We start from the raw sequence: 17,217 nt of genomic DNA, 5'->3' as shown, positions 1-17,217 counted from the left end.
CTCTAGCCCAGTGTGTGTGTGTGTGTGTGTGTGTGTGTGTGTGTGTGTGTGTGTGTGTGTAGTAAGTATAATTTTTAGAGATAGTCTTACAATGTAGCCCTGCTGGCCTGGCATTCACTGTGTAGCCCAGGCAGGCCTAGAATTCATAGGTGAACATCCTGAATGCTTGACTTACAGGTGTACACCATCTCACATTGTAGCATCTAACTCAGTGTTTAATAGCAAAAACATTTTCAATGCCAATCAGAAGTTTTACAGTATATGCATATGGCTTTGGATTTATTTGTAAGGTAATAATAGAAAAATAATGGGAGCTAGTGAGATGGCGCAGTTAGTAAGGTACTGTCTATGCAAGTGTGAGGACACAGTATACATGTAAAATGCCAGGCATGGCGCAAGTGCATGGAATCTCCCTGCTGGGGAGGCAGAGATGGGAGCATCCATGAGGCTTGCTGTTAGTTTAACCCAATTGATGAGCTCTGGATTCCATGAGAGAACCCATCACAAAAGGTAAGTTGGAGTCAAATCAAGTAAGGCACTCAACATCAGCCTCTGGCCTCTGCATATATACGTGTGCATGTGTACCTACATGCACACACATACATGCCATACATGCACCAAAAGCAAATAGCATTTATAGAACTTGCCACAATACTACTTGGATTATATTTCTTTAAGCCAAGCCAATACTTATTGATAGCAGATAGACATGGAGACTGGAATGTCCTGGTGAGAAGCAAGCACTACTGGGGTTTTACAGTTTTATGTTTATTTTCAGCCAGGCTGCTGTGATAGGTAAATGAATAGACATCTTCAGTCTACATATAACAATCTGATTCTTTGAACTCAGCAACCATGTTCTAATTGTAACTATGTCAAAGTAGGTACAATGTTGCATTTCTTTCCTATATAATAGTAGCAGTAACCTTTAAAGTACTCTATACTTAAAGATCATTGTGATTGACTATAGTGTATAAACTTCAGCAGGAATGAGAATTTTCAATTTTGTCGCTTCTTGTTGGGGGGTTGTGTCTCAAGTGCATGCATACACCTGCCTGTGGTACATATATGTGATACAGGAGCATGTGGCCCGTGCGCATATTTGTAGAGGCTGGCGGAGAGCATTGAGGTGGACATTTGATGTCCTCTCTATCACTCTTCATCTTATGGCCTTGAGACAGTTTCTTACTGTATCTGGAGCTCACTGTTTCTTCAGTTTTAGGCTGGCTAATGAATGAGCCAGTGACCTCCTCTGCAGGAATTACAGGTATGCACCACCCATTCCCACCTTTTTATACAGGTTCTGGGAATCCAGTTCAGATCCTCATGCTGGTGTAGTGAGTGCCCTTACCTGCCAAGCACTCTCCCCAGCCACGTGTTCACAGTTTTCATAGTTGTAGTGCTGCTAACTATTAAGAAAGTTCACTTGACTTATCATGTACACACGAGTGTGTTTGAGTTACGCCGCATGCAGACATGCCCTTTTCCTTGACTTATGTTCTGAAAGCATCACTGGCAGAGGGCCACTGTGTGTGGAATTCTGTCCAGTTTCATCAGACTGCCTTTACTTACAAGAAACTTTAAAGCATCAAGTTATCTGCATTTGAATACATCTTTCTGTTTCTTTTTAAACCTTTCATTAGCCAGAACAGATTACCTGTCTATGGAACTTCTTGTCACCTAGAGGAGAGGTAATATTTCTATTTCAAGTAAACCTGTAACTTACTATGGAGAATTCAGTGTTATGGTATTCTAAGTTCTGCCGTAACGTAGATGGCTCTCAGCAGTGATTATCAGTTCCTTGGAACTGCTGCGGCATCTGCCAAGCAGTTGTAAACATAATGGGATGAAACACAAAGATGCCTCGTTTATAGCCATTCCTAACTTAAGTGCCCTGATGTAAAAAGGGCTCTTTTCAGCCCCCATGCCTCTGAGGATTGCTCTCTCCTTCTGTGGCCTCTTCATTTTTAAATCAGCCACAACATGTTTCTTCCCTTCTTTTCAGTGACCTGCACTGTCATTTGTCACATATCTGTCCCCCACATTTTCCATCTTGTTGTTTTTATAAGATGATGAAAGGCTTGAGAGAAGAGCTATTGCTGCGTTTTAGCTGGTTGCCAAGGTACTGTGGTGCATTTGTAGCTGGTGTTACGAGACAGACCATGTCATTAATCACAGAGCTGCAAAGCTAATAAACATGAGACAAAAAAAAAAAAAACCTAGAAGACATCAAATGAGGTGAAATGTGCAAAAATATAAATCTTATCCAGCTAACTACCCCTCCACCCTTCATCGGCATCTAGCACAAAGTTGTGCATAGAGTGTGCATTCTTAAGCACATTTTTCTTCTTCGTTAGCTTCTATGGAAGTAATTGAGTCAGGATTGTAAGAGTGGACGCCCAGCTGCTGGCCAGCATGATTCAGAGACAATTTCTCACCATATAACCGTCTAATAAAAGAGGTTACCCTAATAGTTGACAGGTAAATAAATTGACAAGTAAATAAATCCCCTTTGAGCTCAATACAAACCCCAAGTTAGCTTAGTTAGTCTGAAAACAGAGATTTGGGGCGATATGGAGAGTTCATCTCTACCATAAACAGTTTGAGAGTTTCAGATCCTCTGTGGGTCCCTCACCACTGTCAGGACCATTAACAGCCTTTTATTATGCATGCACCAGCAAAATTGGATGGGCAGTTATAGTGAGGAAATTTCACTTTCAATTCTGGATCTACTCTGGTAGTAGGATAATTAAATATGCCTTTGAGATTCTTTTCTTCCAAAGAGGGACTAGTTGGAAAGGAGTTGGGTGGTATGGGGGTAGGGAAAAAGGGAACAAAAGAAGGCAATAGGAGAGGACAATGGCTAATTTACATTATATTCACGTATGGAAATAATCTGTAAAAAGGAGAAAAGAGTGAGACATAGTTTTTCCCTTGTTAGTGGCATTCTTTTTAGGGAACACACAGTTTAAATATTATAAGTAGACATTTTTGTAAACAATGTTAACTTTGTCATTTTATTTATGTCCATGAGAAAGTAATTTTTTCTTTAAAAGTTGACAGAATTTGGCCATTAGAAGAAGTGTTTGTAAGAGTATTTCTACACTTAACAAATTTACATGCTTTTCAAGATTTTAGAAACAGGCAGCTGAGGATGGCAAATTGGAAATTATTATGGGAGATATTAATAAAGAACAATAAAGATTGATAATGATGGTGAAGTTCAGAGGAAGTAGCAGTTGATTGATTAAAGAATTGTTAGCTCTCATCCATTTGGATGACACAGGGATCCATCCACACATTAAACCTCTTAGGTCGGTGAACTAGCAGTAGCACATGACTCAGAAACCACATCCGTAACGCCCCCCCCCCCCAATAGGTTGGCAGGTAGGTTGGCAGCCAGGAGCTGGAATGGCCAGAGTTTGTGCACTTCTCAGCTACCACAACCATTAATCTCAGGGAATCCTTGTTAGTTGCCAGAAAGAAAATAAGATACACACTTACTTCACTCCTGACTTCCCTTCCTTCCTCCCTTTCTCCCTCCCCCACATATCCTCTTTTCCTTTCTGAGGCCAGGGTGACCTGTTGCAAACAGTGGTTTTAAGAGATCTCTATTTAACCACATTCTCCATAGTAGTTGGGCCCTTAGAGTGGTAAACCTGTCAGTGCAAAACCTGGGCTTGCATACAGCTTTGGTTCTCAAGGACCTGCACCCTGCTGTCTGCTGGGAAGTTTTCAAAATCCTGATGCCTGGGTTGTCAACCTCCCAGACCAAGTTCCAAGATAATTGCAGAGCTACTTTAACACAGATCCACTATTAGAACTGTAGTAATGAAAGTCAGCTTACAAAAGGGAAATGGGCTAATATAATTAAAATGGCCTTTTTTCTTTTTCATTATACAAATAAGGTATTCTTTTGTTACTTGAAAAAGGAACTGTACATTTCATGGGAAATGAAATGCCTCCACTAACTCTGTTCTCCTCCTCAGATGTTAGTTAGCCCTGCTTGCTTACGTCCAGCCTTTCCACACAGTGTTTACAAAGGCATGAAAGGTTTTTATAGTACCTGTCAAACATAGTTGTTTGTCTTGGAGATTTTTATGAAATATATATGCAGGCCTATTTTCATTTTTAAATTTCTTTTTCTTTATTCCTTTTCATGCCTGGAAAATGTCTCTTGGTATTTACAGGCTTTATTTTTCAGTTTTACATATTTATAGCTGAGTGGTAAAGAGCATGGACTCTCTGGCCAGATCTCCTGTGTGTGTTTATAAATGTTGTTGCCATTCACTTTGTCACACTTCACCAGTAGGGACAAGGCTTTAGTCATATCTTCATGCCCATATCATGGACTCGCTGATAAGTTCTCCTGCAGTGCCTGTTCTTAACCCTTTAGTTTTTAGGTCAGAGCATATATGTATTTGTATTTTGAAATATACTATCAACTTGTTCCCTGAGAGAGTTTATATTCACTTCAGTCAGTGAGGCCTGATTGCATCCCCTTTACACACTATGTCAGCCTTCTCTCTCGACTAGAATTACTGAGTCAGGCAGATAACACTGATAGGATGTCAGCCTGAAGTTCCAGTTCATAGTATTAAACATGGTTAAGGAAAATGGAAAAATAACCTGCAAATTTGTGTATGTGTGCCTGGTTATGTGTGTGAGGATGCATGTGTGCATGCGTGTGTGTAGGTCAGAAGACAACCTTGGATGTCATCCCTTAGGCACTGTCTATCTTAATTTGAGCACATGTCTTAGCTCACCTAATTAGGCCAGACTTGTAGAGCCAGGACTCTGCCTTTCTTTACCTTCCCACTTCTGGGATTACAGGCATGTGCTACCATGCCTGGATATTTTTTTTCTTTTAAACATGGCTCCTGGAGATCAAATGCAAGTCCTCATGCTTATAAAGCAAGCACTTTGCTGACTTAGCTATCTCCCCAGCCCCTGCAAACTACTTAGAAAAATTTTTTGATATATAATATATGGGCACAGGGACAGAAATAACCTGTCCTATAATTTGGACTAGACTAAGCCCCAAATTTTCATTCTGTAGCTAACTCAAGAAGAGAGCATAATAGCAAAACATAGTCTAAGTCCCAAGAAAAGTCTGCTTCAAATCATGTGTATTGTGTGGTATGTATGTGGTTCAATGTTTTAAAGATCCTATATTTAGATTATTTTTTATTTTTATTTATTTGAGAGCGACAGACACAGAGAAAGAGGGAGGGAGGGAGAGAGAGAGAATGGGCGCGCCAGGGCCTCCAGCCACTGCAAATGAACTCCAGATGCATGCACCCCCTTGTGCATTTGGCTAACGTGGGTCCTGGGGAATCGAGCCTCAAACCTGGTTCCTTAGGCTTCATAGGCAAGCACTTAACCACTAAGCCATCTCTCCAGCCCTATATTTAGATTTATATATAATAAATTAACATCAATATTATTGGGCTTAACATTTTCATATAATAAAATAGAAGTGAAATGTATTATTTGAATTAAAATTTCCTTCTAGGCACACTGAGTTGATTTTTTTTTATCAATGTAATATAGTTATTGTGGTACTCACATCATGGTATTTTAGAGAAGATGATATGTAACATTTAAACACCTTCAGTACCTTGTCAGGAGCAGAGTAAGCACTCAGTTAATAGAACCTATTACTACTATCTGTTGTTATAATTCTAATTTTGTTAACAATATGGTTAATCTTACTGTATATAATTTTTTTTTTTGCTAGGCTTTTCTTTTTTAATTTTTGAGACAGTCATATGTAACCCCAAACTGGCTTCAAACTCACTATGTACCTGAGGATGACCTTGAACTTTAAATTCCCCTGCCTTCTACTCCCAAATTTTGGGATTATAGGCATGTGCCACCACTCCCAATTGGCTGGTTTTATGAGGTGCGAGAAATTGATCTCGGGGCTTGTGCATGCTAGGTACAACCTCTAGCCACTGAGCTACATACTGGTCCAAAATGACTTTATTTTAGCATTGATTAAAGTAATAAAGGAGGTTGATACTAGCTTCAGTATTTACAGATACTAGTGAAAACTTTTCCAATGTTAAATGTGTATTTGTTTTCTAGAAAGCTTCATCATGACTGATAGCCTTGAAATTAAGTATTTTAGTACTATACTTGGGAGGAGGAACGTGTAAAAGTTAACTTTATCAAAATGTTTTATTATTTAATTAGCTTGCAGTCTTAGATATTTTTGTATGAAAAGAATGAAGAAAGCAGATTCATTAAAGTACAAATTGCTTTGATGGAAGTCAGAAAATGTGTGCTGTGGTCCATTAGATTCCTGACTATTCGGAGTATTTTGACACAGATCTTGTGGAGAGCATGCATCATTCCCAGAAAGAAGATTCCAGTCCTAGAAGCTATCAGCACAAACAGGGTTTTCTATGGGTGGCCGATCTCACAGTCTTATCTCTCTTACCCCTGGGAGGCACAGGATGGTAGAATATTCCCATCAAAAGCTACTTTCTGAGCCTTTTTCCAAACTCTCTAGCTCACTGCTATTCTAAGTAATGCCTTTCTCTGTCTTAATAAACTATCTCTCTATTACCTTTAAAAAGTCTTTTTGTTGACAGTTTTCACATGTGTATGTTTTGATCATAGTGCATTCCCATTCTTTTCTTTTTTAACTTTTATTAATTATGGACATACTAAGTATGGATGCATCATGTGTTGGTACCATTCTTTCCCTCATCCCTGCCCTCATTCCACTAGGGGCCCTCCTCAGTGGGATTGAAAGTTTTCCCCATGATCCTCACACCCCCATAACCCCTTCCACATAAAGCCTTTTTGTGTTCCAACTAGTTATAAGAAAGCTACATTCTGGGACCTGGAGAGATGGCTCAGTCGTTAGACAAGTTTGGATGCCAGTCTTATCAGCACAATTCCATTTCCCAGCATCTATGTAAGCTGGCAGAAAGTGGCACATGAAGTGGCACATATGTCTGGAGTTTGTTTGCAGTGGCAAGAGACTGTGGTGCAAGCACATCATACACGCACACGCGCGCGCGCACACACACACACACACACACATACACACACATGGATATTTTCTTGTCAAGTTACAGTCCAGGTCTTCTCCTTTGCAGTTCTTTTGGGTGCTCTGGTAAACATTTCACCCTGCCCATCTCCCACCTTCACCAGGATTTACACATGATTGCATGAGAAGACACTGGAACATGGAGAACCACAGGTTGAGGGGGTTGTTACTAGTGTTCCCTTCCCTGTCTTCTTTGTCGGTCTTTATGTCTCTCTCTGCATGTGTATGTGCGCACATTGAGAATTGAACCCACTTGTGCTAAGCTGCACTCCCTGCCCCCTATTTCTATATCTTAGTTGTACTGCAAAAAGGTTAAAAGTGATGAACAATCTCTTCAAAGAGATTTTTCTGCAATTCCTTTCCTAGAATTTGTTTCTAGTCTGACTTTTAAGTCCTTGTGCCCTCCCATGTGGAAACTGTACTGATCCTCTTATCTTTCTTTTCCAGGGACTTTTATGCTTTTCTGTACCCAGAGCTTGCTCCCTTTTCTTCTCTCTCCTCTTCCCAATACTGCTTTCCTCTTGAGAAGCTTGCAGATCCTGACCATTTCCTTAGTGCTCCCTGATACCATGCCTTCAGCAATGGACTCACATGAAGCATGGAGAAGCAACCCAGTTTAAATTTTTTCATGATGCTTTTAGATACTATTGGAGTCAAGAAGGAACATAGAACTGATAAAGCCCTTAAATGATTGTTGGACTGTCATTTACAAAATAATGTTTACATTTTCCTTTCATCTGATGATTATCAGTTTAACTCAGTTCTAATTAGTTATTATTGATATCACTTGAATATACAATTATTTATTCATTGATTTTGTCCAAAGAAATGAGAAAATTGAAAAGGTCAGCAGTTAAGGCTTGCCTGCAAAGAAAGCCTAATGACCCAGGTTCTGTTCCCCAGTACCCACATAAAAGCCAGATGTGCAAAATGGCATATGCTTCTGGAGTTTGTAACATCTGGAGACTCTGGTGTGCCTCTCTCTCTCTCTCTCTCTCTCTCTCTCTCTCTCTCTCTCTCTCTCTTTCTCTCTCCTCTCTTTCTGCTTGCAAATAAATAAATAAAAGCATAAAGAAAACCTTTTAATCTTACTTTGGTAGATTCTTTAAAAATTGAACCCAAATTGACTATTATTTATCTTACGTCTTTAAAAACTTAAGTGTATAGATTGTGCTAGTTCATTGGAATTCAAGTATTTATAAAGGAATTTCATGAAGAGCATAACATTTCTAATATTAAACTAAGAAGTTTTGCTTATATTTACTATTTAAGAAATTTTATTTTGTGTCATTCACTCAGCATGTTATAACATGCTGAACATGGATCATTTTATTTAAGATACATTATTTCTTTATCATTGCTGAGGATCTGTTTTAGCACTCAAGGCATGCTAGGCAAGCAGGTTTTCTTTTCTATGCCAGGCTATGGGAAGATATGACAGAGTATGATAATAGCATTTTTTGTGTAGCCTTTGGATTATGAAATTGGGTCCCTATACTTGATAGGCATGTAGCTGTATGTGGGTACAGTTACCATTTTATGCCCACATTATGATATAAAGATCACTCAAAGAGCTTGACATGGTGGCACATGCCTTTTATGTTGGAACTTGGAAGACAGAGGTAGGAGGATCCCTGTGAGTTCAAGGCCAGCCTGAGACTACAGAGTGAATTCCAGGTCATCCTGGGCTATAGTGAGACCCTACCTTGAAAACAACAAGAAATATCATTCAAGGGCTGGAGAGATAACTTAGTGGTTAAGGCATCTTGCCAGCAAATTCAAAGGACCCAGTTTTAATTCCCCAGCATCACATAAAGCCCGATGCATAAGATGGCACATGTGTCTCTAGTTCGCTTGCAGTGGCTGGAGGTTGTAGCATGCCCATTCTCTCTCTCTCTGACCCTATCATAAATAAATAAATAAACAAACAAACTTGAAAAATCACTCAAATCCAAACTGATTTGTGAAAGTATAAAGTATAAGCACAGGAGCCCAGACACACATTCACATGTGTGAAGTGTGTGGTTGTGGCATTATTTATGATGCCGGCCCCTTGAGAAGGAAGGGGTTTCATACCAGGTTTGATCTGTACTCTTGGTAAGAGTGATTATCGTTGAATGAAGAAATGGGAGAATAAATACCCCCCCCCCCCCTTATGGCTAAGCATGTGAATACTGAATGCAAATTTTTCCACTCTTTCCACATGAAAGGCAGCCTGGCCTAATGATGACAGACATGTGAAAAGCCAAGGGGGCTAATTAGCTAATTCTCAAAATGCAAAGAAGCCAACATGACATATTTTTTCCTAAAAATAATTCTACAACCCAGATGTCACAGTAAGTGCACTCCACTTGTGAAGGTAGAATTCTGCCATCAAGTGCTTGGTCAGGGAGTGGATGGAATGGCTCCCTGAATGGGAAACACAGCACAGACCACAGTGATGGATAAGATGGGGGCATTCATGAGAGTGGGCTTTATTTCTAAAGCCTTCCACTGGTTGTCTGTCTTTGAAAATAAGCTCCTGAGTGGATGTTATCCTCAGGAAGTGAATTTGATTCAAAAGAAAATATTTTACAATTGGACAAATTTAAGAATTCAGTTATCCATCATAGAAAGAACTATAGTGGAAAGTATTTTCCTAAGAAATGTAGTCATATTTTTTCTTTTTTTTTTAAATTTTTTTTGGTTTATTTTTATTTATTTATTTGAGAGCAACAGACAGAGAATGAGGCAGAGAGAGAGAGAGAGAGAGAGAGGGAGAGAATGGGCGCGCCAGGGCTACCAGCCACTGCAAACAAACTCCAGACACGTGCACCCCCTTGTGCATCTGGCTAACATGGGACCTGGGGAACCGAGCCTCGAACCGGGGTCCTTAGGCTTCACAGGCAAGTGCTTAACCGCTAAGCCATCTCTCCAGCCCTAGTCATATTTTTTCATAGAGGCCAGAGTTAGTGTAATTTGAGGATCTGAATTTCAGCATTAGTAATGTGTATTAATTTCGTACTAACTCTCAATACACATGGTTGAAACACTATTGAGTCTTCATTGTGATATTTTATTCATTATGGTGTGCAATTGCACAATAAATAATATAATTTGAACACTTGATTTCTTGTTCTTTCCCCTTAACTTTTTGGGAAAAATGAAGGTGTATTTAGGTAAATGCCTATTAATTACTGCAAAGAATAAAAGCTCACTTGATGAATCTATTATTCTAAAATCTGTAACATAGTATTGCCAACTGGAGAAGCAGTTTTTGTCAGTTGAAAAAATTTATCTTTCTTAACTGATTCCAGAAAAAGAAACACTAACTATTCTTTGTACACTGCTTATTAGCTTAGTATTAGTAATTTGTCTTTAAGATATAAAGAAAATTGGGGCTGGAGGAGATGCCTTAGCGGTTAAGGTGTTTGCCTGCAAAGCCAAAGGATCCCAGTTCAATTCTGTAGGACCCATGTAAGCCAGATGTACAAGGAGGCTCATGCATCTGGAATTTGTTTGCAGTGGCTGGGTGCCCTGGTGTGCCCATTCTCTATCTCTCTGCCCCTTTCTTCTCTCTCTCAAATAAACAAATTAATTTTTAAAAAGATGTAAATTATTAAGCTTGATGTTCTCCCACATGTAAATATGATTTTTGTTAAAACTAATGCTCAATTACCACATATTTTACTATCAGTTGTAAAAAATATTATGACCTATTATTTGTGCTTCATAATGAAAATTATGAATTATGGAATCATAAATGTACTTAGAAAATAAATTTAAAATAGAAAGCTTTTAAAGTAGTTTATATGGAAACAAACCAGTAGGCAAAGTGTATCTTTCAAAATCAGGTTAAACATCTTTTTAAACATAACTTTTACTAGCTTCTCCACTTAAAAAAATCTTTAATATAAAAAAGTAAATTCTGATTGAAGTTGAACGAATCCATTTCTTTCCTCAGCTCTTGCAAGCTTTGTTGAGTATGTGTGCATGTGAGTACTGGTGAAGGTGGTTTAGTGTTTGCGTCCATTTAGGAGAATTGGCTCTAAGGATAAGCTTATTTCTATAGGTAGACAGGAAAATTTCCAATCACTGCATAATATCAGACTACATTGATTTGATCTCCATATTGAGAAAGTTTATTTTAAAGATATTTATTTTGTTTTATTTATTGGAGAAAGAGAATGAGTGGGTGCACTAGGGCCTCCAGCCACTGCAAACTCCAGATTCATGTCCGCTGTTGTGCATCTGGCTTTATATAGGTACTGGGGACTCAAACTCTGGTCCTTGGGCTTTGCAGGCAAATGCCTTAACCTCTGAGCCATCTCTCCATTCCAGAAGGTTTATTTTATAACAATTCTACTTTGCACCCTGATTATATTGTTCCAAATGTACTCAGTAATCTGTGAGACATAAATGTTTATATCTTTCTTAGGTGTCAAATTTTACTGTAGCAAATTTTATACCAAAAAGAATTTTTCCATTTATGCTCAATTCCACAGTCAAAATGATTAACACTCAAGTGTTAAGTCACAAAATTTAATTTGGTCTATAATTTTCCTAATTGATGAGTAAATTGCTATTTGCTGTCATAGCAATCAACTGTATTTTTACACTCATTTTAAAACCTAGCTGTTTGCTTTGTTGGCTGTTGACTGCCCTCTAGTGGGATAACGTGTTCTTTTACAATACCTGCCCAATGGCAAGCAGTTGCTTCTCCATGCAAGTGCTATAGTCCGTCTTGTTTTGATGCCCTTACTTTTCACAGGCTAGTGTGGTTAATGCAGCAGATTTATAACCTTGCTAGGACATTGGTGATGTCAGTCCTTGAAGCCATCAGTATAGCTATGTAAATAGCACTGCATGCTGTGAAGAAGGCACATTAAAATAAGCTCATCCCAGGCTTGGGAGATGGCTCAGTGGTTAAGACACTTGCCTGCAAATCCTAATGACCTGAGCAACCCAGGTTCACTTCCCTAGTACCCAGTAAAAGTTGGGTGCACAAACTGGCGCATGCATCTGGACTGCATTTTCAGCGGCTAGAGGTCCTGGCACTCCCATTCATTCATTCAGTCTCTGCTTGCAAATATAAAGTTTTTTTTTAAAAAGCTGTGGGGCTAGAGAAATGGCTTAACAGTTAAGGCACTTGTGTGCCAAGCCAAAGGACCCACGTTTGATTATCTGGGACCTAAATCAGCTAGATGCAGAAGGTGATGCATGCATCTGGAGTTCCTTTGCAACAGCTAAAGGCCCTGGTGCACCCATTCTTTGTCTCTATCAGCTTCTCTCTTTCTAAAATAAATAAATAAATAAAAATTTAAAACATAATCTCATCTCACTGACAGTGGTGTTTATTTTGATACTTTAAAACATATCTATGTGCCTATGTCAGTTACATGATTTTAGTAATTCTTATCAAATTATTTTCAAAATGTAGTAGTCCATGCTACCTGCTTCTAAGCTCTCCCTCCATATTGCTTGCAGATGCTACAATTGTGGTGGTCTTGACCATCACGCCAAGGAATGCAGTCTACCTCCTCAGCCAAAGAAGTGCCATTCCTGCCAGAGCATCACGCACATGGTGGCAGACTGTCCGCACAGACCTGCGCAGCTGCCCGCCAGCTCTCAGGGAAGACAGGAAGCAGAGCTGCAGCCACACGCTTCAGCTGCCCCCAGAGAAGGGGGTGCAGGGCGCGGCAGTGTGTCCCCACCATTTCCTCAGGAGGCCAGGGCAGAGCCGCCAGAAGAGCAGAACAAGAAGGGGCCTTCCGTCCAGAAGCGGAAGAAGACATAGTACTTGTCAACGTCTCATTCTCTCCCCGGCTGGGAAGTCTACCTCATGCAAGTACAGGGGACAGTGTCCACAGAGAGCAGCTGACCTGGGCTTTAACTACTGTTAAAGAACTGTGAATTTTTCTTATCAGACAAATCTCTAAGCAAATTACATTTGAGCAGGGTGTGATGTTTTATGTAACCCGGAGAATGAGATGCTACGTACACATGGATACATGGATGTGTAGCAGGTGGAAAGACTGAGAGAGAGAGAGAGAGAGAGAGAGTGTGTGTGTGGAATGCCCACATGTATACAAAGAGGGTCTGTCTTTATATGTGTGTGCATTGAGATAAAAAAAAGCACACACCTTTTCTCCCATAATTGGGCATCTCCAAGAACTGAAAATCCATGTGAAATATTTGAGGTGGTTTCAGAAATGACCCTTGAATTTTTTCTTAAAATCCCATTTCTTTTATATTACATAAAAATCAAAATATGACTGTTACTTTTATGTGAACCAAAGGATACTTCAGATTTCATAGCTGCCAAACATGGTACTAAAGGTTTTTACAGTGTTCAGCTTTCCCCAAGACTGGCCTCACATCCCTTTCTTGACACCCATGGAGTGTGTCTGTCTTCTGTTCTAAAGTAGAACCTTAGCTCTGTCTGCCTCTGACTGCCATGAGCTTAGATTCTGGGACACATCCCTGCAGAGCAATGAATGTGAAATCTCTGTGTCGATATTTCAGTGTGTTTTTTATTCTGTTTTGCTTATAAATTACATGCCTATTAAGAGAAATGAAGGGTAGGGTGATGTGTAAATGTAGTAACGTGATTATTTTCCATTATATTTTGACACCAGCTGTTTGTAATCTGCTACAAGTGTTCTGAGATGTTAAGGGCTTGTGGCAATAGCCACATCCCTTGACTTAAAACTGGAATCCCTCCTGATTTACTACTGAAGATCTTAGAGGAAAACTCCAGTCATTTGGGTATATTTTTGGTGGCTGTTTTTATTCCCCCTGGAGAGTCCTCAAACTAGTTCCTAAAACAAACAAAAACAGTATGAAAATGAATAGTTGAGTTTACAATGAAAACTAAGTAAATTCTCAGTTGTCCAATAGGTATGACCTGTGAATGATACTAAAAAGTATAGTATTTGGCGGCAGGTAACTAGCGTGACAAGCCTGGGGCAGAGGTACCATAACCTCCACCACCATCTGGCTAGAAGTGTCTACACTATAGAGTTGATGTCACCACAGTGACTTTGTCACTTAAGCTGAAGTGACCATGTGATGGCTTCAGGATGAGCATTCAGTGATGGGAATAGAGTCTTCTCAGGTGGATTCCTGGTGTAGAAACATTGTGAAAAAGTTGCTGAAGTCATCCTGGTTCTACATGTTACAGGCCAACTTCTGAAACCACTGCCAGAAGGTGCCAAGTATGTATGCTTAATTATGGCATAAATATAGTTTTATATGGGCCTGTTGGTATAAGCTCAGATAATCAAAAACAGAAAACAGCATGACTCAAATGAGATATATCCTGCTGAACAGTTCTGTCCCCTCCCATGTGTCCTGTCATGGGAGATGGCTATAGCTGCTAACATCAAGCTGCCGGAAGAACAGCCTGCTTCCGGCTGGCCCTTCCAGCTCTGCCTGAATTCCTCCGCGGTGTTTGCGAGGTCCTCCATGGCATATACTGAAGTCTCAGTGCTGAGTGCAAAGCTTACCTGTGACGATATTGAATGTTAAGTAGCTGTAGAGAGTGTGTCCTTGCCTTACGTGAGGATTCGAGCTTATTTAATGACGTAGACAAATCAAAGTGGCACTGCTGACTTTGTAGCAAGTCTGATGAGCGAGTTACCAGTAAAAATGCAAAATAGGACATGTCACTTTGAAAATTCAAACCAAAGTTCCTTGACTTTATAGAAATAGAAAATTATGGACTTGAAAATTGGGCATTTCCTGTTTACATATAAAAGTTCAGAGCTGAGATCATGATAAAAATGATGTCGAGCATACAGAAACACTTGAACTGTGGACTTTTTCCACATCTGACCAGACTGAACTAGGAAGAGCACATACCAAACCTACCTTTTGGCTAAAAGTTGGGGTTTATTTTTATATGAATATTGTCACTATTACATGACATGCTCAGGACAAAGAGCTTTGCTCAGGGAATACTCCATATAGCATCATCACTCCTTCCAGCCTCATCACAGCCTGCTTGTTCAGAACAAGCCAAGCAAACTAGGCCTTTATGTAAGTACATGGTCTTTTTGTTAGTAACTACCTCTGAGTTTGACACTGATCACAATTCTGAATATTACATCTTAGTTTCTTATTTTTATTTCACGTGAAAAGTTCTGTAAAGCAAAATTCCTCTGCTCCATGCAGATGTGAATGTCACCAATGTGAGCACATTGCTCGTGTACACAAGTGAAATACTCTGTTTACAGCACAAGGCTACCTCATAGTCGACACACAGCACACCTATGCTGCCCCAGCCGGACAGGTGGTTGGCAGGCCTCTGGCGCAGAAGCTTCCACTCTATACCCTTGGCAGCAGCTGGTAACTGCATGTTTCTACAAACACCCGTGCATAACGGAGCATCTCGGTTTAGTTAGCAAGGTCTCCAGGCATTTCCTTAAGGTTATCATGTAGTTGGCTTCAGGAATTACAGTCATTCTTCTTCCTAAGCAAAAGAACTCAGCCATCTTGGAAATGGCTGCTTTACCCAGAGGGTGGGGCGGTGGGGGGACAAGAAGGAGTGACAGAAGGGAGGCTTAGTGTTTGTACTTTGCTAGGCAATAAGTATAAAAGGTTCCAATCTCCTTCCCATCTGCGTCTTTGCTGTCCTAAAGCCAAAGCACAGTGCAGCAGTAGAGCCCACAGCCCTGACTGACTGAAGCTGGTTTGCCAAGGAGCGCAGTGCCCTAACTAGCTCCAGAGGGAAAAGGATGCGTGAAGGACCAGTGTGCGGGGTTACTAACGTGAAACAGCAGCTCTGTGAACGCAGCCATCTCATGACCTCACCCTCATGTCAACACAGAGTAACTCCTAAAGGAGACGCGCTGCCAGTCTCAGCCCTAGGAGCTACTCCTGTGCTACCTGGCGGATTATAGTGGAAGTGTTTTTATACTCACCTTTCTGGTCTTTGGATGTATTTTTACAATTAAAGGATTTTTTTTTTTTTTTACCTGCTTATAACTTGGAAGTTTCTGTGCAATTTAAAGAAAAAGATCAAGAAATGTCATGTCACCGGCATCGGTCCGCCTACTTATATGGGATGTTTTTATTACCAATTTCTTTCTGTATTCTGGCCCAGTTTTATTTTATGTTGCACCAGTGCAGTCCTGAGTTACTGCTGGTTGTTCCTAGTTTGTGAATACAAGCCCATAAGTGTTAATAGACTTTGTGACATTCGCTGTAAGATGAACCATACAGGACATGGGAAATCTCATTAAGTCTTGAAGTTAATTTAAAGTAATTTATCTGTCTTCTTTAAGAAATGTATATCATAAAATATATATGTACTTTCCCCCTTGGTTATAAGATTCAGGAAGTATGTCTGAGTGCAGCTGTACTGATTTCATTTTCTAGATGTCTTAATGAGATTTATTTGCCGAAGAACTTGCTGAAAGCATCAAGTTCTGTCTCACATAACTGTTAACAGCCTCTTCAAGATGTGCTTGTGTGATCTGTGTCCAATTGTTCAGTTAGAGAGAGAGAGTGACCTGTGATTCATTGTCACATCTTGTGTTTGGAGCTCAGCTTCAGAGTCAAAGTACTGTACTGTAGGCAAGTACTGTGGTATTTGGTACTGTGCTGCAAAAAGAGTACTGTGCTGTTAGGTACTATGCTGTGAGCAAGCACTGTGGTATTTAGTACACCCATGACTTAACCCTTGTGAGAGTGACAGCTGGAAAACGTTGACTACCTCTTAACTCACTTCATCCACCAACCACTGGCACCTCCCACCAAGCTGGCTCTAATTCGTGTGTGTTACTTTTTCGGTATTAACAACTCTTACCCATACTAGAGACCAAAGTGAACCTTGATTTCTATGTCTTTACTACAGTGTTTTACCTGGTGTTTAAAATGACCCTCAGTAGCATTTAGACGACCTCCTTGTCCATTGTGACTCCTGTTGTTTACAAGCGAAATGTAAAGAAAACACTTGAACTGTGTATTTATAAGGACGAAAGAGGAGTTGGTGTTTGGAATAGCACACGTGTGTTCAATCACCTCGAGGGACTGTTTCTACAGATGCGTTGGATATTCTTCTTTCAAGCTGGACGTCTTATTCTGTCAACTATAGATATTTTGCAGCTTAAAATTATTTGATTCAAAATAAAAGAGCATTGGCATTTATGATGGGCTTTGGAGATTTTTGT

General features: G+C 39.9%; 1 protein-coding gene across 1 annotated transcript in view; it reads left to right on the top strand.

Annotated features, from left to right (window-relative positions):
- Positions 1-13,188, top strand: part of Lin28b (lin-28 homolog B) — a 119,436-nt gene extending 106,248 nt beyond the window's left edge. Inside the window, exon 5 of the mRNA XM_045155242.1 lies at positions 12,530-13,188. Within this exon, the coding sequence (XP_045011177.1) occupies positions 12,530-12,839 (310 nt within the window). The 3' untranslated portion in view covers positions 12,840-13,188. The remainder of the gene's footprint in view (positions 1-12,529) is intronic.
- The last annotated feature ends 4,029 nt before the right edge of the window (positions 13,189-17,217 follow it).

Source organism: Jaculus jaculus, chromosome 7 (genome assembly GCF_020740685.1).
Source record: "Jaculus jaculus isolate mJacJac1 chromosome 7, mJacJac1.mat.Y.cur, whole genome shotgun sequence".
Classification (NCBI taxonomy): domain Eukaryota; kingdom Metazoa; phylum Chordata; class Mammalia; order Rodentia; family Dipodidae; genus Jaculus; species Jaculus jaculus.
The sequence above is the reverse complement of the archived record's forward strand: the minus strand, read 5'-3'. Positions and strand labels throughout refer to the sequence as shown.